The 20,371-nt window shown below is 33.2% G+C and overlaps 4 protein-coding genes and 1 pseudogene across 4 annotated transcripts; 2 read left to right on the forward strand and 3 right to left on the reverse strand.

Moving 5' to 3' along the window:
• Positions 1-703: 703 nt before the first annotated feature.
• On the reverse strand, positions 704-1,279 carry LOC130939252 (VQ motif-containing protein 20-like). The gene has a single exon (XM_057867371.1). It carries the CDS (start codon positions 1,277-1,279, stop codon positions 704-706), a length of 576 nt encoding a protein of 191 aa, XP_057723354.1.
• A 1,062-nt stretch (positions 1,280-2,341) lies between these two features.
• Positions 2,342-5,059, reverse strand: LOC130940638 (cleavage stimulating factor 64-like). The gene is made up of 6 exons (XM_057868844.1): positions 4,834-5,059; positions 4,537-4,575; positions 3,928-4,440; positions 3,748-3,843; positions 2,815-3,000; positions 2,342-2,739 (listed from the first exon to the last, which is right to left on the reverse strand). Exons 1-6 carry the CDS (start codon positions 5,002-5,004, stop codon positions 2,614-2,616), a joined length of 1,131 nt encoding a protein of 376 aa, XP_057724827.1. The 5' UTR covers positions 5,005-5,059; the 3' UTR covers positions 2,342-2,613.
• Positions 5,060-5,334: 275 nt separating this feature from the next.
• On the forward strand, positions 5,335-6,845 carry LOC130942186 (uncharacterized). The gene has a single exon (XM_057870881.1). The coding sequence runs from the start codon at positions 5,485-5,487 to the stop codon at positions 6,667-6,669; it is 1,185 nt and encodes a 394-aa protein (XP_057726864.1). The 5' UTR covers positions 5,335-5,484; the 3' UTR covers positions 6,670-6,845.
• A 2,109-nt stretch (positions 6,846-8,954) lies between these two features.
• LOC130942752 (small nucleolar RNA U3) lies at positions 8,955-9,162 on the reverse strand (annotated as a pseudogene).
• Positions 9,163-11,459: 2,297 nt separating this feature from the next.
• On the forward strand, positions 11,460-15,368 carry LOC130939193 (uncharacterized). Its single transcript, XM_057867314.1, has 9 exons — positions 11,460-11,729; positions 12,740-12,940; positions 13,059-13,147; positions 13,237-13,375; positions 13,736-13,810; positions 14,002-14,123; positions 14,203-14,278; positions 14,388-14,447; positions 15,018-15,368. Exons 2-9 carry the CDS (start codon positions 12,806-12,808, stop codon positions 15,144-15,146), a joined length of 825 nt encoding a protein of 274 aa, XP_057723297.1. The 5' UTR covers positions 11,460-11,729; positions 12,740-12,805; the 3' UTR covers positions 15,147-15,368.
• The last annotated feature ends 5,003 nt before the right edge of the window (positions 15,369-20,371 follow it).

Raw genomic sequence — 20,371 nt, forward strand, 5'->3', positions numbered from 1 at the left:
CCGTTTGAAAACTTTAGAAGCAACTTTTTTTATCTTTTGATTTATGAAAAATAATAGTATTAATATCGGGTGCAATTTTTAAAATCAAATTGCAATTTTCTAAGAAACTATTTAGAAACTTATAGAGAAATTAAAAAAATGATTTCTCTCATCATACTTCTACTTTTCATCACATTTCTATAAAATAAGCACTTTTAGAGTTAAAAATTCAAATATAAAATAACTTATTTATAAGTTACTTTTAATAGAGTTATTTATTGTTTAAATTATTTTATCAAAAAGAGATTAATTAAGTTGGTTATCCAAACTGGGTTAAGAGTAAGGCATGCAAAGTTGGAGAAACGAAATTCTTATCCTTTTTATATATTATTTTCATTTTAGATTAATTATTTTGAAAATAAAAAATATTTAAGAAAAAAAGTATAATATAAATAACATTTGTCTTCAAAATTGTAAGTAGCAAAAACCCCAAAACCCCATCAGCTAAGAAGCTAATATGCTATACAATCATTCTTCTTCTTCTTCTTATTATTCTGAATTCAAAGAAACAGAAAACTAAAAACCTATGCATTATAATTTATATCTAACTAACTGGAATGAGAATTTGAGAACTGAGAACTGCAAAATTAACCAACAATGGCTGTTGAAAACTCATGAAAAAATTAAAATGGAAGGAAAAAAAAAAAAAAAAACAGAAACTGCTTCAGAAGAAAAAGGGATCGGCGTAGTTAAAGTTAAATGGCGCCTTATTATTATTATTGGAGCTGCAGTTAGAGTTGGACGTGAGAAGAAACTCCGGCGAATCGGGCCCAAACAGCGGCGGCGGCAATGTATTGAAGTAATTAGGCATCATCGTCATTGGCTCCATCAACGGCGGCGGCGGAGGAGGAGGAGGCGCGACACATGAGTTTATATACTCCTCCGTCAAAAGCGGCGGCGACGATGACGACGTGGTTTCATCCTCCAGCTCCTCCTCCACCACGACCGGTTGCTCCTCCTCCTGCTGCCGTTTGTCGCGAGGGAGGCCGGTGAGTTTTTGAACCAATTGCATGAAATCGCGAGGGTTCGTCTCAATAACCCTAGGAGAATGCGTGTATATTATCACCGGTTGCCGTTGCTGTTGCTGCTTGTGATTCTGATTCTGATTCTTGCTGATGCAATGAGATTCCTTGTTGATCTTGAGATGCGAGGTGGTGTTGGTGGTTTTGTTCTTCATCGCCGGCATGGCGGTGCCACCGCTTTCTCTCTTGGAGTGCAAATGCAATGGCGGAGGGGCCATTCTTGATTATAGAGAGAGAGTGGTTTATGCAGTGTTGGTTGTTTTATATCTTAATTAATTTGTTAATTGCGTATAGTGTGGGAGATTATCTTGTTAAAGAAGGAAGATTAAAAATGCTAATAGAGGAAGAAGGTTAATTAATTAATTAAATAGTTAGTTAGTTAGTTGGAGTTTGTTTGCGAAGCAAACTCTCTCCGTTCCTATGCCGATGCAAATTATACCTAACTTTTCGCCATTACGTGGGATTCGATCCAAATCTTTTGTCACTTCTTTCTGTTATGCCTTTCTTTTTTATTTCGTGAATAATCTTTTTGTTATTATCTGCACTACTTATAATAACCAATTAAGAAAGATCAGTAGTTGGTGAAAAAAAGAAATAGAAATAGCAATAAGAACTACTAAAGTAATCAAGTATTTTCTAAAAAGAGAATATTGAATATCATCGTCATAAATACTAAATAAAGTATTTATTACAATTTAAAATGTCATAAAATAAAAAATAACTAAGCACTTTATTTATTTAGTTTCTATAAGAGTATATCCCGGAGATATATTTATACAAAATGTTATGTCATTGTTTACTTTCTAGATGTAAGTAGATACTCAATTAACATTGCTAAATGTTGAAATATCTCTGTATTGTTGTCACTTTTTTTATATTTAGTAAATGTAAAAAATGTTACACACGTAATTTTGACAGTACAATTATCTGAAAAAAAAAACAAATTACAGATATCTTCGCAGTAAATTATTGTTAAAATAGCCTACAAATATTTTGCAACGTTATTTTTTAAGTCAATTTTCTCATGATTATTTATTGATAAGTTACTGACAATTGTTTTTACTGGTAAATTATTTAATTTAAAAATATAAAATGATATCAACGATATTTATGAGTTTTAGTTTTTAGTTTTAGTTTTTAATGAAATGTAAACTCATCTTAGTTTCAACCAAATTGCTTATCTTTTTCTTCTTTCCCCCATCATATTCTCATTATTACCCGTATGTATACGTGAAAATGGAAATTCCTAATATGGACTATGATTATGGAATTGAGAAAGCTTATATAGAATTAAATTTCTTAGCATGATTATACGATTGAATTCACTCCTATTTAATTATCAACCTCTACAAAACGGATTTGGATCCTCTAAAGTTTGAATTTTATTTTAGAGAGTAAAGTATGATCTTTTACCCTTAAATAGTTTCTCTTTCATATTTATTCTTAATCCTACCTATGAAATAAATAATAAGAGATCTCACTTTACTCTCTAAAGTGAAATTCAAACTTTAGAGGATCCAATTTGATCATAGAATAATGCCTGCCAAATACATCATTGACGCAACATCTGTTGAAGCTGCAGCACTTGATTTCTTTGTTCTGGAGGAAGTAGATTTATCTGCTCTGGTGTGAGACTCATGACTTGTTGAAGTAGTGCCTTCTCCATCTCCGGGGTCAACTACACATACACAAATGAATATCAAAACACTGAAGAACAATCCATACAAAATAAATGTTAATTCGCAAAAATTACCGCAGGAGGCCGAAGTGGCTGATTAGCAGCTCCCATCAAACCAGGCACTACAGATGGTGGTCCTGGAGGCACAGAAAGCGGTGCTGGGTTTTCCGAAGGACCAGGCATCCAAGAAGACCCTCTATCAACGTGCATTGCACTTCCAGCTTGACTGCCAAAATCAGGCCCTAAAGGCATATTCCCAACCTGATATGCAAATATCACTTAGAATACGAAAAACCAACTACTATGTTTAGTTTCAATATACATGATCATTATCATCATATGACCGAATACTGGCCCTCAAGTACTTTTTTCAGTGTTTCTTCTGTTCAAATCTCGACAATCAACCTTGGGTTTAAGGATAGTTATGTGCACAAACAAGAGTCACATAAGTGGCAGAAAGAGAAAATAAAAGAAAAACGAGTTAAACTGGATGCTAACTAGAGTAATCAAACCGCTACTTCTGTTAACAATTGCTTTGATGATATCTTAAATTATCTAGTTAAGTAAACTAGAAAATATAACTTTTTTTCTCCACATCCAAGTATTCTGTAATTAATAGGTATCAACTTTCTAATTCAATAATTCATTTATCTCCATGGCAAATTTAACCTTCAAAACAAAAAAGAGCCATGTTTTCTTGTAAAAGCCTACTGTATATATAACCCCAAACTCATCTTAACAGTTCTATACTAGGCATATAGGTTAATGGCAATAACATCTTAGACAAAGAATAGATTTCACTTCAGACATGTAGGATCTAATTAGCCAAATAAAATTTGATTCTAGTCAGGCATACCAATGAACCAAGAGTTAAATTCATAAGGGTAACAAAATCATATATATAGAAAGCAAAAAATTGAGCAAATAAAAACAAAAAGTCAAAAAACCAATCAAGCCCTAAATATTTTTACAAGAGTTCATGGTGCTCACACATGGTCATACTCATACCTGATAATGCGACTGCGACGATTGTTGACTTGGAAGCAGGGGGGTCTGCCCCTGTGGAAATGTGGATCCACCACTTGAAGGCGGTTTTATACCTGGCTGCAAATTTCATCAATAAAACAATATTATTAAAACTCAACAAGACATGGGATCATAAATTGTAAACTGAAATATTCAACTCACAAGAAACATGGATTGCGAAAGATTGTGAGGAGCACCAGCATGTTGAAAACCCACACTGGCACCCATGTGTGGAGGGTACTGGGAATGGTAATTAGGTACTGATGGTGGTCGGTGCTGCGGTGGCAATGGTGGTTGCAGAGGCATATGTGAAAATCCAGGCGTCTGCAATGGTTGTGCAGATGAATGGAGCGAAGGGGTCGGTACGTTTGGAAGTTGTGACGATTGTGGAAGTGGCCCCGAACCCACTTGGGGAGCCAGATGTCCTTTAGGTTGCTGTGGCATTTGGGAAGAGTGTGCGGCCATTGGCTGAGATTGATGACTCATTGCAGGAACAGCAGTTGATGAGACCAGTGGTGGAGGTTGGTTTGGGTGTTTTCGCAGAGGAATTTGCGGTTGCGATACACCTGCTTGATCCTGAGAACCACCTTGCCCAGGCAATAAAGGGGCAGGCTGAACGTTCGGCTGCGGCGACGGCTGAGTGTTTTGCGGTACAATTGGCTGAACCTTTGGAACCTAGAATCAAACGTTTTCCACCCTCAATGAACGAATTTCTACGATTGTGAAACCGAAACTGAAATTGAAATCGGGAAAAAAACGTGGAAAGCATACCGCTTGAGGTGGTTGCACCATTCCAAGCATAATTTGTGCCTGGTTAAATAAAACAAAATGGGAAATTCCAAGTTAAACAACTAATTCAGAAGAACCACAAAGTGAATTGAAGAATTAGCAAGAGTACACTTGGAAAGAGTGGAAACTGTTCAAAATAGGGATAATCCATTCTTGCAACTTGTATGATTAAACTTAGGGTTTCATGTTATAAACCTAAAGCTGCAATTATGAAGTTACAGAAATAAGGAAAAAAGAGTTTCTGATTAACATAGGGTTCTGAAAAAAGAAAAGGAGAACCTGGAAGAGAGCTTTGGTTAACATAGGGTTCTGGATGAGGATCTGCCTGGCTTGTTGCTGGTTCTGTTCAATCAGATTCTTCATCTGAGACATTATATCGTACAGTTGGTTCTTCGACATTCCGGCCAGGTTGGCCGATAAACCCTCGCCGCCGATCCGTTTTTCCGACATTCCTGAAGACGAAGAAGAAGACGTGAAGAGGAGAGGTTTTGCTAATGCAATTTGCGGGTTTCTTTTTTTTTTTTGGTAAAAGCTATTTGTGAGTTTCACTTTCACTGAACAAAGTTTTGGGCCCTTTTTGGGCCTTTTGGGCTTTAGTGACCCAAAAATCATCAACAAGAGGAGAGGTATTGCCGTTTTGGTAATGCTATTTGTGGGTTTCACTTTCACTGAACAGTTTTGGGCTTTTAGCGAAGCCCAAACTCTTTTTTGGGCCTTTTGAGCTTTAGTGAGGTTATTGAAAACCAAAAATGTTCACCAAGAGGAGGTCTTGCTCATCTTTTTTCTCTCAACTATTATTCAGTGCAGTGCAGTGCAGTGCAGTGCAGCAGCTCCGTTTGCAAATCTTGAAGCTCTGCATCAGTGAGTGATTCAACCATGCGTGGAGGTGGAGGATCAAATTAGCACTTAGAAGAGCAGCCATACAAAGAAATGATGCCCAATTTTCTCATTTCAAGGTTAGCTTCTTCCTTTAAAACCCTAAATCTCAACAACCCCAAATCCCAATTGAATCTTCTTCAACAGCATAAATCGCATCTCATTTCCTTCAATTCACTCGCAACCAAAGATACCAAACGCCCAAAAGATCACAACTTTACAATCTCCTATCTAATCGCCGAATGCGGATTCTCCCCCGAGACCGCCGCGCTTTTGTCACAAAAGGTTCAATTCAAAACCCCTGAAAAGCCAAACGCGGTCTTAGCCCTCCTCAGACAATATGGATTCTCCGATACGCAGATCGCTAAGTTCATTCAGAAGCGACCGTTGTTCCTCCTCACTGATGCGGAAAAGATCATTAAGCCCAAGCTCATGTTTTTCTCCTCCATTGGGATTCCACGTGTTCTCCTCCCAAAACTTGTGATTGAGAACCAAAACCTGTTAGCGAGGAGCTTGGAGAAGTGCCTCATTCCGCGCTATGAGGTCCTGAAGAGTGTTGTTCGAAGTGAGCAAGAAATTGTTTGTTCATTGAAGCGCGGTGCAATGGCTTTTGTGTTGTGTGATGTGATGAAGAATTTGATTCCCAACACAAAGGTTTTGAGAGATTTGGGTGTGCCTCAGAGTTCAATCTCACTGTTGGTTATGTTTCACCCGAGCGAGGCGTTTATGAATCATGAGAGGTTTGCTAAATTTGTGAAGTTGGCAAAGGAAATGGGGTTTGATCCTAACAAGTGCAATTTCATCAGTGCCGTACATGTGCTCTCGCATATGGATTGCGCCAAGATGGACCGAAAAATGAAGTCTTTGGAGAAATGGGGTTGGTCAAAAGAGGTGTCCCTTTCGTCGTTTAGAAAGTTCCCTACTTTCATGTCATATTCGCCGGAGAGGATCGGGCGAGCGATGAGATTCTTGGTGGAGGATATGGGTTGGTCTTCCGAGGACATTGCGAGGTTCCCCACAACTCTAGGATACAGCTTGGAGAAGAGGGTTATCCCTAGATGCCATGTGATTAAGGTCTTGAAATCGAAACGACTCGTCAAAGATCAGTTATGCTTGGCAACATTCATGTGTATGAAGGAGGAAGAGTTTTTGGAGGACTTTGTGACTAAGTATCTGGATCAGGTGCCTCTTCTACCTAAGGTATATCAAGGTTTGGTTGATTATAAGGATTTACTTTAGCATTCGAGATTTTTCTTACTTTTGTTGTAGACTTGTAGTTGTGCATTCATTGCAAAGTTGGACATATCGATTTCACTTTTTGTGCATGGATTTGAGACTGAGTTGCAGTTCATTGAGAACTTGAGAAGGGCATTGTTTGCATAAGCCATTAATTTTGTATCATGTTGATCCCTTAATCAAGTAGCCAAAACTCTAAGACCACTTACAGGTGGTTGTTAGTTTTGTTATTATCTTGGATAATTATTTTGATGGCGCATAAACACAATCAACAAAGATGCTTATTTTCTTATGATCTGTGATTTATGTTAATTATTTTTGTTTGTCAAGGGAAATATTTGGTTGAATATCATTTTGTACGATAATTGTCCTTCGAATTAGAAGCAATGAGTGATAACAAACATAAAACAACAACTAGTTCCTTATTCTAATTCCACTGTATATGTTTGGCTATATGGATCAATTGACGACATAATACCCTGTCATAAACCATGTTAATAGACAAGTCATTTAAAGTGATATATTGAATCACCATCTATCTATATTGGATTTCTTGTTATACTCTTACCTATTATTTTGGTGAATATTTTAGCCTTTTTATTTTACCCAATATTTCACATTCTTATATGAGTATGTGTTTGATGTATACTTTTAAGTTCATATGCTATGGCACTTTGATTATCATAGACATTAATTTAGATGTTCTTGTATAGCAAATCATGGTAAAGTCACTATTAATACTGACATTCGAATATTCAATCAACTGTCCTGTGGAGTGTTTTGGTACATTGGCATATGTTGAAACCTGCTGGTAGAGAAGCTTATGTCTATCTAAACCAGCATAGAATTGCTTGGCAACATGGTTTCACGCGAGTACTGGGAATCAGAAGTAAATTGTTTGTGATTTTCTAGGTCTAGCTAAAAGATGTTTCTAGCTGCAATAAATTGATGATCTGGTAGATCCCTCAAACTAGCATGAGCCATCTCTGATTCAGTAGAAACTAGAAACTCACTTTATTTAATTATTTGGGGGTAGTTTTCCCTTTTCATTATCATCAAAATTAAGAGCAGTAGTTCTATGTTCTATGAAGATTATGGAAGGCTGTTGCTTCTATTATTCTAACTTGAATTTTGCTGTTTCAATGTTTAAAAGCTTTCAATGAAGTTTTCCAATAGTTGGAGGGTCTTTTGAGCCATTGGTTTATATAACATGGAAATGTGTTTATGATAGCACCCAAATTGGATCATGTGATTTGGTAGCGACTTTGCAATGAGGGACATATTTGGCTGTAATTACAAGAGAGCTGGATCTAAATTTAATGCTCAGAAAACATTATTGCACATAATTTAATTTTTATTGTTGATGGTATATAAAAGTTTTACACAGATATTTAGTCGTTTATTGACTTATTAACACAAGTAACTATATTTTTAAACTCACTATTTAAAAGATCATCTAAAATAACCCAACATTTTAACATCACCAAATTTATAAAATTTGATTAAATTCAATTTTACCAAACTAATTATACTTTTTTTAGTAAGTTTTTTATTTTTCAAATTTTATAAATTAAAAAAGAGAGCTCTAAAAACATGTGGAGCTTGATGGAAAGCAGCTACAAAATTACAGCAAAAGCACACCAAATCACACAATAGAAGAGATACAAAACATGTCTCCAACTAATAGCAACACTAAATTTAGTATGTTATTGGATCAATATTATTGACATTGATCAAGTTATATTGATTCCACGATATACTAAATTCTTAGGTTTAAAAGAAACAGGAGAAACCCAATTATGTGGTTAAGCAAAAGATTAACTTTTTTTGTATTTTACACTGGTCTTTTGATAATTTTATCAGTTTATCTCAATTATAAAAAATATATATAATATATATTAATTAAAATTAACTATTAAAATTAGGTGAGTTCTATCCAACCCCCTCTATTTCAATATGTAAATTACCCTTCGTGACGTGACATGCTTTAATTGGATGCTTAGTTCTAGTTTGAGTTAATTTAACTCAATAAGAGTTAATATGTTAACTAAAGTAGAGTAATTTTGTAATTAAATATTTTTATAAGAGGGATAAATATATAATTTCTATAAACATTAAAAAATAAAGTTATATTTTTATCATTGTGTAGAAATTCAATTTAACCCGGTCCCATTTCTCTCTGAAAATGAAAGAAAAAATCAACTCATTGGGTGTTCCATATTTTGATGAACCAGGAAATAAGTATTTAGAGAAAATAACTAATTAAATGGCCAGGAAAAAAAGATTTGAGTCTGAACACCGTGAGACCATCTCGACCACAAGGTTGTAGCGCGCGAACGATCCTCCACCGTTCAGATGGCGTGCGCTTTGGAACAATTAATCACGCTCTGACCTCACGGTCATAGTTCATCCGCCAGACTTTGGTTCCTGTCTTCTTAGAACTCAAGGATACAGATGTACGAGCCTATAGAACAGATTCTGTTCAAGTAAGGTCGTGTTCTGTGTTTTGTGTTCTTTGTGTTTAGTTATAAAAACTGCTTTTGTTTTGTGAACCTAACCCAGGTGAGACTAAATTTACGTTTGCGAAATTCAGAAAATCTTAAAAATTTAAGAACGTGAAATCGATTATGATGGCTTTTTATAATGATAGTGTAGAAGGGGAAGACGAAAAAGAAGATGAAAATAATGATAATGATGATGATAATGATAGTGATAGTGATGATGATATGAGATTTTTGGATGGCATTGAAATTAAATTTGGAGGTATTTAATTACATAATCACCCACTTTGGGATATAATTTAATTACCAATAATTTAACCATAGTTAACATAGCAACCAATTAAAAGATGACATGTCACAAAGGGTAAATTACATGTTATTATAGGAAGAGTAGGCTAGAATTTACCTTAAAATTATTATAACACCAGTATTTCGAAAACATTTGAAAATTTTTCTATAAATTTATAAGTTAATGAAAATGGACATCGTGATTGATAATGAATATTTCGGTCAATAAAACAAAAAAATAAAATAAAATAAAATAAAAAAGTAGGGGAAAATGAAATGATTCATGAGTTACTAGTAACGTGGGTATGCCCCATAAATAAAGAATTATCCCTCTCCAAGTCACGTGACATTGATGGTGTGAATGTGATTGCATGAACACAGACAAAATTGTATCACCTTGGAAGCATGAACTCAAATTAGACCACCACACACTTTCTCCAAACCCCCACAAGATTCCACTTTTTAGCAACATTTATTGGGTTATCATTTTCTTCTCCTAAAGTAATAATTTTCTCTCTAACCATATCAATGCCCTATACAATAAAACTCTATTTTCATTTTAGCCACGCGTTTTCATTATGAATTATTCAAATATTACAAGGAACCATTCAGAAACATGTAATTATATCATATCATATAATTCACACAAAGGAATATATTATTGTTATGGTAAGCTTATTCATACGCTATAATTAAATATTAGACATTCCATGATGTCCCTAATCATTAGTTCTCAGCAAATCAGCATGAATAAGTCCAATTCACCTTTCTAATGTAAATCTTAGCCCTATCTATGTAATTAAGAAAACATACTTTATAATTAAGTCATAATTTTTAGTTTTTAAACTTTTGTACACACTAATAAAGTGAGAGTAAAATAAATAAGTAAACCGTAATTTACTTTGATTACCAAATATTTTCGATAAATAAATTACATTGAGAAATCAATAAGATGAAATGGTGATGCATGAACAACAATTAATATTTAGTAGTAACTTGCAAACGCAAAAAGCCAATAATTCATTAGCTATTTTGGATTGATTCCATAGGCTTCATTAATTGAACATGCTAAAATTGAATAAGAGAAATAACTTCTAAAGTTCAATCACATGATATGTCATACATATTTGTTAGTGTAACAAACAATATATAATAACCACAATGATCAATTTGTTCATTCGTTTAAATAAATATAAGAGGTTTAAATTTTATTTTATATATACAATAATTTATTAGTTTATTATATAAATTTTTAAATAAAATTTTAATCTACGATAAATTAAATTTTGACTTGTTGGATTAGAAAAAAAAGTGAAAAACATAACAAACAATATATAATATGAGAAGAGTGATCAAAATTCGTATTATATATGCAATAACTCATAAACTAATCTTTAATCCATAGTAAATTAATTTTTTTTATCTCTAAGCTTAATTCAACACTGCATAAATATCTGTATTCCAATTTAATTAATTAATCTAAAACTTTTGACGATTACTAACACATAAATTCAATAAATTTAATTTAATGCACTGTTATCGTAAAATTATTTTATACATATATTCAATTGTATATTATCACATTAATAAAAAAATTATTTTTTTATATTAATTATGTAAATAATTATCTAAAAAATAATTATAATGATAAAATTCTATAAAATATTTTAGACAATGCATAAAAATTAAACTCAAATTCAATATCAACAACCTAGGTCCACCAATCCACAATACAGGCATAGATAACACTATGAAGCTTCTGGAACAAAGGATAATAAATAAATCCAAACCTAACACAATCAATGAAACTAAGTAGTAAGTAGTAGAAGTAGTACTACAAAGTAACAAGTGCTAGTGACTTGTAATGATTTTCAGATGATAATAATTGAAGTCATTGTTGAAAATGATTGAACAACATTGTGCTAGTAGCCTACTACTATTATTAGGGTTTCCTCTTTTCTTAAAAAAGAAAATAGGAAAATAATAAACCAAAAGAAAATTGAAGAATATTGTAGAATTTAGGGATAAAAAAAGAAGAAAAAAAAAAGAAAAAGAAAACAAGAGGCGGGTGGCAACAACCTATAATCTTTCTTCCTCATCCTTTAACCTTATACCTTACTTCAACCTCCGATTCCCAAATTCCCGATTTTATCGTATTAGGGTTTTTTGAATTCAAAATTTTTCCCTTTTTTTCTTCGATCATCACTGCGATATCTTCAAATTTCATGCTCTGAGATACACACGCGGTTGCAATTGCTCCCTTTTAACGTTTAGGTGAGTCAACCAATCTACGCATCGGATACACTTTGATTCGGTGAATGTGATGTTTTTTTTTTGTTCGTTGTTACTCTCAGTGCTCGCAAAGCTGAAAACTTTTTCTTAATGGGTTTCTGAAAATACTTCAATTGTGGATGGTGGTTTGATGTGGATATCTTATTAATTTTTTTTTATTGTTTATTTGAATTGCATTTTGGTTAGCTTCAATTTCTAAAAATGAAAAATCGATTTTTCATTTGATATTAGTTAACTTTGATTGTTACTGATGACAGTAGATATTTATAGTGGTAACTGTTAAGGATTGAAATTAATTCCAGAAACCGTTAATTACCAATTTTTCAGGTTTGAAACAGTATTAGTGAATAATTCATTGCTTGGTGATGTTAAAAACTTGATTTGCCTTCATTTTTCTGGTTGGATTTGATTGGAGGATCTGTGAGATTGGAGTTGGTTATGTTTCATTTTGATAGGAAGCTACATTTGGGAAATTGGAATTGAATGTTTGGAGTTTTTGGTGAAACTTTGGTATATATGTACACAAGGTTGAAGCATTTGTTGTTTTGGTCTTGATTGATTTTTAAGGTTTCGGCTAAACTAAGTAAGAAAAAGTGCTACGGCAATGCATTTTGTGTGCCAAAGAATTTTCGGTGTCTTTGATTGGTGCAGTGTTTCCCATGGGAAATTCTTACCCTTGACTTGGGATAAGTTAGCTTGTAATGAGAGAGATTGGAACACTTTTTTGTATTGCTATTGTTAGTTTGGTTGTGACCTCTTGTGTCCTTTTCTTTGACCAGGATGCCTTTTCCTTCATATTACTTACATTTCTTCTTTACTTCTCTGGATATTCTTTCTTGATCCAGAGGAAAGGTGTAATTAATTAATTAGTTTTTCCTCTTTGACACACAATAGGCATATACTTAAGTTTCTAATCCCCTTTTCCCGGTAATTCATGTAACTTATGTGATCCTTAAATTGTGTTTTCATTCTCCTATTCATTTGTATAATAGGTGAAACTCGAGAAAGTTTGGAAATCACATATAATCTTCAAGGGACTTCTCATATAAGGCTTTGCAATGTTGAATTCACAAGAAATTATGAAATTCAAATCTTACCAGAATCAGGCAAATTTATTCGTGAAGGAATATCTGTTAGCAGATCCTCTGATTCCTTATACATCCATTATTGGTGGCATTTTTGCTTGCAAGATGGTATGCCACGATAGTCTATTGTATTATGCTATAATTCAATTTCTTAAGTATGCACTTAGTACAGTCATTATTCCATCGTTTTGTATTTATAGTATATATAAATGTTTCCTGTTTTCAGGTTTATGATCTTACTCAGCTTTTTAGCACTGTTTACTTTAAGACCTATTCCAGCCTCACTAAAATCCAGCGCATCGAGTGGAATAACCGGTAACTGGAAGTTTTCGCTAGTAGAGAATCTCTTCTTTTGTATTCGATGATCTAATATGTTTCTGAATATTTTCCTATTTTCTGTGCAGTTCTATGTCAACTATTCATGCCATTTTTATAACATCTATGTCATTGTACCTGGTGTTTTGCTCAACTCTATATTCTGACAATTGGTCATCTGAAATTATTACACATAGAAGCTCACCAGTGTCTACATTTGCTCTAGGGGTAGGAATGATCTAGATCTTTCTTAATTTGCCTTATCCTTTTCATATTCAGTTATCCTATTTGCCATTTATCTCTGCATGTCAGATTTGTGATAAATAATAATGACATATAATTATCTCTGTATACTACCTTATCTAATCGTGAAATGCCTAAATGATTGAAGGCTTCTTTTTGTTGCTAGGTTTTCTATTATTACATGAAATGCCTTCATTTTCAATATATAGATCCCATGTGAATATTACCTTCATTTGAAAAAAGAAAACATGTTTGTAACCCGTATTATAAGCTGGTAACATTTTCTATCTTTTTTTTTCTGGTCTAGAAGTCCATATTTCTCACATAGTGAAGTTCCCCTGACAGGTTTCTGTTGGTTACTTCATCGCTGACCTTGCGATGATATTTTGGTATTTTCCTTCTCTTGGTGGATACGAGTATGTAAGGATCATTCCTTTTGACTAAACTAGCATGTCTCTTTAGCTGAACTCTGTCATTCAAGTTTAAGATATTTCACTTGATAGGAACCCGGCTGGAGATGATTATGGCCAGAGTTTGCTTTCCTTCCCCTTTCTCCCTCTTTAGGTTGTTGATCGGGTATTTAATGTGACTTCATATTACGATTGATTCAGGTGATTCATCATCTGTTATCTTTAGTAGCAGTCGCCTATTCAATGTTGAGTGGAGAGGGGCAGCTTTACACATACATGGTCCTGATCTCCGAGACAACAACTCCAGGGATAAATTTGAGATGGTATTCGTGTGCTTATATCTGAAATCTAATACATCACGTAATGTTGTTCTTTATTGACGTGCATATTTTTTGTGTATAGGTATCTAGATGTAGCTGGAATGAAAAAGTCAAAGGCTTATCTTGTCAACGGGGTTGTAATATTCGTTGCATGGCTGGTAGGTTCATCGCATTCTATGTTGTAATATTCGTCTTGAGTATTTGCATTTCCATTCTTGTACTCTGTTCGTGTCCTCTATCATGCTAACAGAAATGGTTTTTCCGCAGGTTGCCAGAATAATTTTGTTTGTGTACATGTTTTACCACGTCTACCTGCACTATGATCAGGTAATAGATACTAACACACTTGATATAACACTTGTGTTGTAATTGAATTTGCGATTTTGTTGCATGTAGATGTAGATCTTAACACTGAATATTTTTTTTCCTATTAATATAGCTGCATCTTGTACTGTGTGAAAACTGACAGAACTTGGATCAATTTGTTGACCAAAAGATCAGTTTTTCTATAATGAAATATAAGTAATATGCTTGTATTGTGTCAAATGGATATCAATTTTGGGATGTTCAAATCTTGTGATTAAATTTACTAAAATGATATGTGCGCATAAAAAATAAGCCACCAAATGAGGCTTTGATGGTAGTTGTTATGTGCCACAAAAAATCAGCCACCAAATCAGTCACCATGTATTTGTGTATAAATACGTGTGTTGTTTAACTCATTTCCAATGTATATTTGTATTTCAACATGTATTCTATATGGGTGGCTGATTTGGTAGCTATTTTTTATGTACACATAGCATGGTGGTTAAATTTAATATCACTGTGTTGTGTGGGAAATCAAAACAATATTTCATATATTTTGTGATGAGATATGATTGTTGAATTATTGAACAGGTAGAGCATATGAGCACCTTTGGGGAAATGCTAGTTATTGTAGTGCCATTGGTACTATCAGCAATGAACTTGATTTGGTTCTCAAAGATTATCAAAGGCCTAAGGAAGACCTTGGCCAAGAGGCAGTAACATAATATATTTTGATGGATCTGCATAGTTCAAAAATTTTGAGGAAAATGAATTATAGGTTACACTGTTAATATCCCTGCCAACCATCCATTCATCTCTCTCTTCTGAGGTAAACTTAAAATGTCATGCTGTTCACTGTAAGATGTAACAGAGCAGAAAGGATTCATTTAACTTCTGTGGTTCCCATGTGAATCTGAACTCATACATTTGTCTTTGTATAAATGTGTTATTGCTATATATATATATATATATATATATATATATATATATATATATGTCCTTGTTAATTAGTTAAATTTATTTCATGTTTTGTTAAATGTAATTAATTTCGTTCCATCAATTTGGCATTCGGAAATGATATAGTAGTTATGCAAGTTAATACATGTACTGGAAAATGAAGACTATGTATAAAAAGTTGGGACAAGCATTTTTCCCTGCTACATGTACAAGCCTTTTCTGTTTACAAGCTATACAAGTTGGTCCAAGTCCAAGAAAAAAACACGCGCATCACTCCTTTAAAATCGAGCATCCAACGCACGCGTTCATTATGCTGCACTCTTCCTCTTCTTCTTCAATCAAAACGCAAAACGTCAAGATTCAAGCAACATTCAAAACAAATTACAATTCTGAAGACACGTTACTCCTCGCGAAGAGTAGAAGAAATCAAGAAGAAAAGATATAAATTTCTATCAAAAATCACCAGATAAAACAAAGAAACATTATTCAATGTACTGTTTTATTATTCTTCTAGGTTTTTTTCTAGATTGTCTCTGTCATGTGTCTCATCCTTAATTAGCAAAACATTAAAAGATTTTAAGAAGAAATATATTGTCTTCCCCATGTTTTGGGTGTATCTCTGTAATCCTTTAGGTGTATTTCTGTAATCTTTTCTGTAATCGTTTGGGTATATTTTTGAAGTTCCATTATTTTCAAAACAATTTCAAAGCTTGATTTCAGAAACCATGAAAATAAAAAAAAAAACGAAGCAACAAGAAGATCCAACAAATTTGGCAACAAATTCGAAAAAAAAAAAACGAAATCTTTTGAAAAATAGAAGTAATATATATGCGCGTTAATTGATTTGAATTGATTTAAGGCACGTAGCGCATTTAGTGGGTTTCGTTCTTTTCGGACTTAAGCGCAAAACACTCGTATGTAGAGATTAATCATTTTCGATATATATATATATATATATATATATATATATATATATATATATATATATATATATATATATATATATATATATATATATATAAAAATCTTAAAACCTTCCTTTGTAACCAAAAAAGTCTTGGTCTTGTTTGTCCACATTACAATATTACTTGGGGTGCAATTTTATTTTGCTTGGAGGACCATCATCTCAAGTCTCAAACGAGATTAGTATATGAATACTGAACCCAATTGAATGTTGTATTATCAATATGTGCAATTTTATTTAAAAGATAATACTTATCATTCCAAATTTTACTAGATGTATAACAATAATAATAATAATAATAATAATAATTCATTGAGAGTAGACACCAAAATAAATTCATTGAGAGTCCTTAAATGACATTTACTATTGCAATACCAAAAATTATTTTAAAAATAGCTAGAAGTTTTTTTTTTTTTTTGTATACAATACACATTCTACTAAAGGATTTTTCACCACTTTTTCTACTGAGATTTGAGATTTGAATTCGGATATGTGAATTAAGAGACTTACATATTCTCCACTAAAGCTTGGTTTATTTACTAGGATATATACTATTATACTAAACATTGTAGGTAGAAATACAAGTTATTGTTATGGTCCAACTTTTAGATTGGATCTAAAGCGGTAGCGGTCCAAGAGCGCTTTTCTTAAAAAAATATCAATTCATAAAGAACGTAATCTGAATCATATTCATATAAGATTTTTGCGAATATCTTACACGGATTTACTCGGATCATTTTTAGATTTACTTTTTAAACATAATAAATAACGGGCCTGCTACACATACAAGCAAAAAGACCCTACAAGTTTTACAAGTTTCCAACCCACACATCATTCACACGCGCACTCATCTCAGTTTGAATGGAGCGTAAATTGCACGCGCCCCACTCAAACGGTTTCTCTTCGCAAATAGCGCTCTTTAGTGGCGCACTCTTCCACTTCTTCAAGTCTTTCAAAAAAAACACAAACCATCTATTTTCGAGCAACATTGCAAACTGCAGAGATAGAACTCGTCGCGAAGATCAGAACTCTCCATCAACACAAGATAGAACTCTCCATCAACAATCTCCAGAAAAAACGAAGATATATTAGTCAAGGTACGTTACTATTTTACTCATCTTGTATATTTTTCACATTTCGAAATCGAAGAACTAGGTTTTACTGTTCTTCTATGTTCTTCTAGGTTTTACTCTTCTTCTTGTTCTAGGTCTCATTTTACAGTTTTTAATGTTCTACTTGTTTTAGGTTTTACTGTTATTCTTGGTTCTAGGTTATATTGTTCTTCTTAGTTGTTCTAGGTGTTACTGTTCTTGTTCTTCTAGTTCTTCTCGTAATTGATTTTTGGGAGTATATTGCGTAATTTGGTGGGTGTATATGAAATAATTTGTTGGGTGTATATGGCATAATTTGTTGGGTGTATATTTCTGAACTGATATACTGTAATATAGTAAACAGTTGCAACTGTTCTAATATTTGCTTGTCCATGGGTGTATATTGCTTGACCTTGTATATTAATGCATGTTTGAGTGATATCTGACTGATATCTATAGGTGTATCTGACTCATATCTATGGGTGTATCTGACTGATATTTATGGGTGTATTTTTCATTTCAGAAAAACTGGCAGGCAGAAACCAAGTTGAAAAAAATGTAAGAACAAATATATGTCTTAGATGAAATCAGTTTTATATAATAGAAATATATATGACTATAATTTTGCTTTGTTTACAGCACACCAAAGACCTTAAGTGTGCAACCCATTTGTTAAATGAGAAATTCAGAAACATGAGCAAGGAGAAGAAAACCATTGTTAGGGATTTGGGATTTGGTGGCCTGATGCACATCCCGCCACTGATTAATGCAAACGAATACACAACTTACACCCAAGTGTCAGATAGATTCTAAGAATATTAACACTGATTAATGTAACTATTATATGATTGATGTAACTGATTAATGTAACAAATTGAACACATGCTGTAAAAATTTACTAATTATGAGTAAAATTCTCTCTGCTGTATTCAAAATGTCTGAATTACAGGTACAATAATATGAAGGAAAATATCAAACTAAATATACACCCATGACCTGACATTTTTTACACCCAAAGAAACTTGAATATACACCCAAAATTCTATCCCCCTGATGCTTTATCCCTAAAACCCTGAACCCTAAACCCTAAACCCTAAAATCCTAAAACCCTAAACCCTTACACCCTAAAACCCTAAACCCTAAACCCTAAAACCTAAAACCCTAAACCCTAAAACCCCAAGCCCTTAAACCATAATAAAAAAATAAACAATATTTTATAACATAAACAGCATATTGTGAAATATATATATATATATATATATATATATATATATATATATATATATATATATATATATATATATATATATATATATGTAAAATGTGAAACACAAGAAAATTCACAAAAATACACCCAAAACAATAGTGCTTTTACACCCATATTCTGTAACTATACACCCAAAGAGTTATCCGCTGCTGCTGGTACCCTAAACTGATAATTCATAACACGTCCTTGAGCATCTCTGCTTAGTTTCCTGTGCTGTTTGAGCATCTCTGCTTTACTTAGACAGCAAGGGTGTGAATGATCTAGCACAACCTTTGAAATGATCCAAGCACCAACATCCTTCAATGTGTGTATATAAATTCTTGCAGGACAGTTTAAACCGGCTGTCAGATTCGTCTTCTCGGTCGGAGATATTTTAGATTTTTATTTTTCCTCTCTGCTACATGTAATCAATTGATTCTTAATCTCGTTTTCCTTCCTATTTATACTCCGAACTCTTGTAGAAAAACCTGCAGCCTTGGCGTAGTTCTTGTAAAATTTTTCAGCATCTTCAAGGGTGGTAAAGGTCATTCCAACCTTGGGAACAAACTGGTCATCAACAACAAAGAGAGGCTACAGAATACACCTTGTCAAAAACTAAAAATACACCCAATCATGTCTGATATAATACACCCGAACGCCAACAACTCAACTAAAATAACAAAAAAAGCCATAAACTGTAAATACACCCATACTTTCCTCTAAAATACACCCAAAAAATTCTGATATACACCCAAGCGTCTGCTATAAATTGCAGATAATTAATCAAAACTAATACGTTATATTCAATCCACAGATTTATGTTCACGTTTTAATTTCACAGTCAATGTTCACGAATTAGTCAGCTACACAATGCTATACAAATAACTGCAACAAAATTCAGAGTAATCGTATGTAAATCAAACCTCAGGAACTTCGTTAGATTCAAATTCATAATCCACTTCGCCCTGATTTAACTGACAATCTGAGGTTGAATCATCCATTATCTTCAAAACGAGTTCAAATTTTGATTTCAAAAACCAGAAAATTGAAAAGAAAACGAAGATAGAGTTACAGAGAAAGGAACTCACGTCAATGACGAAGAACAAACCAGTGAGAAAGTAGGGGAAAAGAACGATCGAAAAAGCAGGGGAAGACGCGCGAGAAGAAGAACGAAAAAATTTGGAAAGAAGGAGAACGAAGAAAGAAACGCGGGATCTGTTATATAGCGCATGTAAGGGACGTAATACTAGGAGCGCGTTTTGGGGGGTTAGTGGTTAATTGACTTGTAATGCTTACAAGTCCTAATCGCTTATATGCAAAACTTTTCCGAATAAATAAATAACTTACATATGCCCAAGGCCAACGTATATTATCTATTTTTAATCTATATACTCTTTAGTATCGAAAACTCTTATAAATACAATTCTAGCGCGGTGAAAATACAAACTCAGAACAAGGAGATTTGCAGTCTTGTGTCTCGATCCTGCATATTCATCTTCCTAACAGTCCCTCTTAATCACAATATTTACACCTTAATAAATCATAATTGATTTCATTCAACATTTTTATAACACCATATATAGGTGCAGAGGCATTATACGAAGTTAGGTAGGAGTTTAAATTCATGATTGCTGCTGTTTAATTTAGTTTTAATTAAAACTAATTTTATTTTTTATGAACTGATTTA

Source organism: Arachis stenosperma, chromosome 7, assembly GCF_014773155.1.
Source record: "Arachis stenosperma cultivar V10309 chromosome 7, arast.V10309.gnm1.PFL2, whole genome shotgun sequence".
Classification (NCBI taxonomy): domain Eukaryota; kingdom Viridiplantae; phylum Streptophyta; class Magnoliopsida; order Fabales; family Fabaceae; genus Arachis; species Arachis stenosperma.

What these genes read in the sequence shown, in the direction of transcription:
- LOC130939193 (XM_057867314.1), top strand. Translation starts at nt 12,806, where the DNA reads ATGTTGAATTCACAAGAAATTATGAAATTCAAATCTTACCAGAATCAG. An exon ending in TAATATTCGTTGCATGGCTG is followed by an intron (nt 14,279 to 14,387) that starts GTAGGTTCATCG and finishes GTTTTTCCGCAG; the next exon opens with GTTGCCAGAATAATTTTGTT. An exon ending in TCTACCTGCACTATGATCAG is followed by an intron (nt 14,448 to 15,017) that starts GTAATAGATACT and finishes ATTATTGAACAG; the next exon opens with GTAGAGCATATGAGCACCTT.
- LOC130942186 (XM_057870881.1), top strand. Translation starts at nt 5,485, where the DNA reads ATGATGCCCAATTTTCTCATTTCAAGGTTAGCTTCTTCCTTTAAAACC.
- LOC130939252 (XM_057867371.1), bottom strand. Translation starts at nt 1,279, where the DNA reads ATGGCCCCTCCGCCATTGCATTTGCACTCCAAGAGAGAAAGCGGTGGC.
- LOC130940638 (XM_057868844.1), bottom strand. Translation starts at nt 5,004, where the DNA reads ATGTCGGAAAAACGGATCGGCGGCGAGGGTTTATCGGCCAACCTGGCC. An exon ending in TTTCGCAATCCATGTTTCTT is followed by an intron (nt 3,844 to 3,927) that starts GTGAGTTGAATA and finishes TGAAATTTGCAG; the next exon opens with CCAGGTATAAAACCGCCTTC. An exon ending in CGTCGCAGTCGCATTATCAG is followed by an intron (nt 3,001 to 3,747) that starts GTATGAGTATGA and finishes TTTGCATATCAG; the next exon opens with GTTGGGAATATGCCTTTAGG.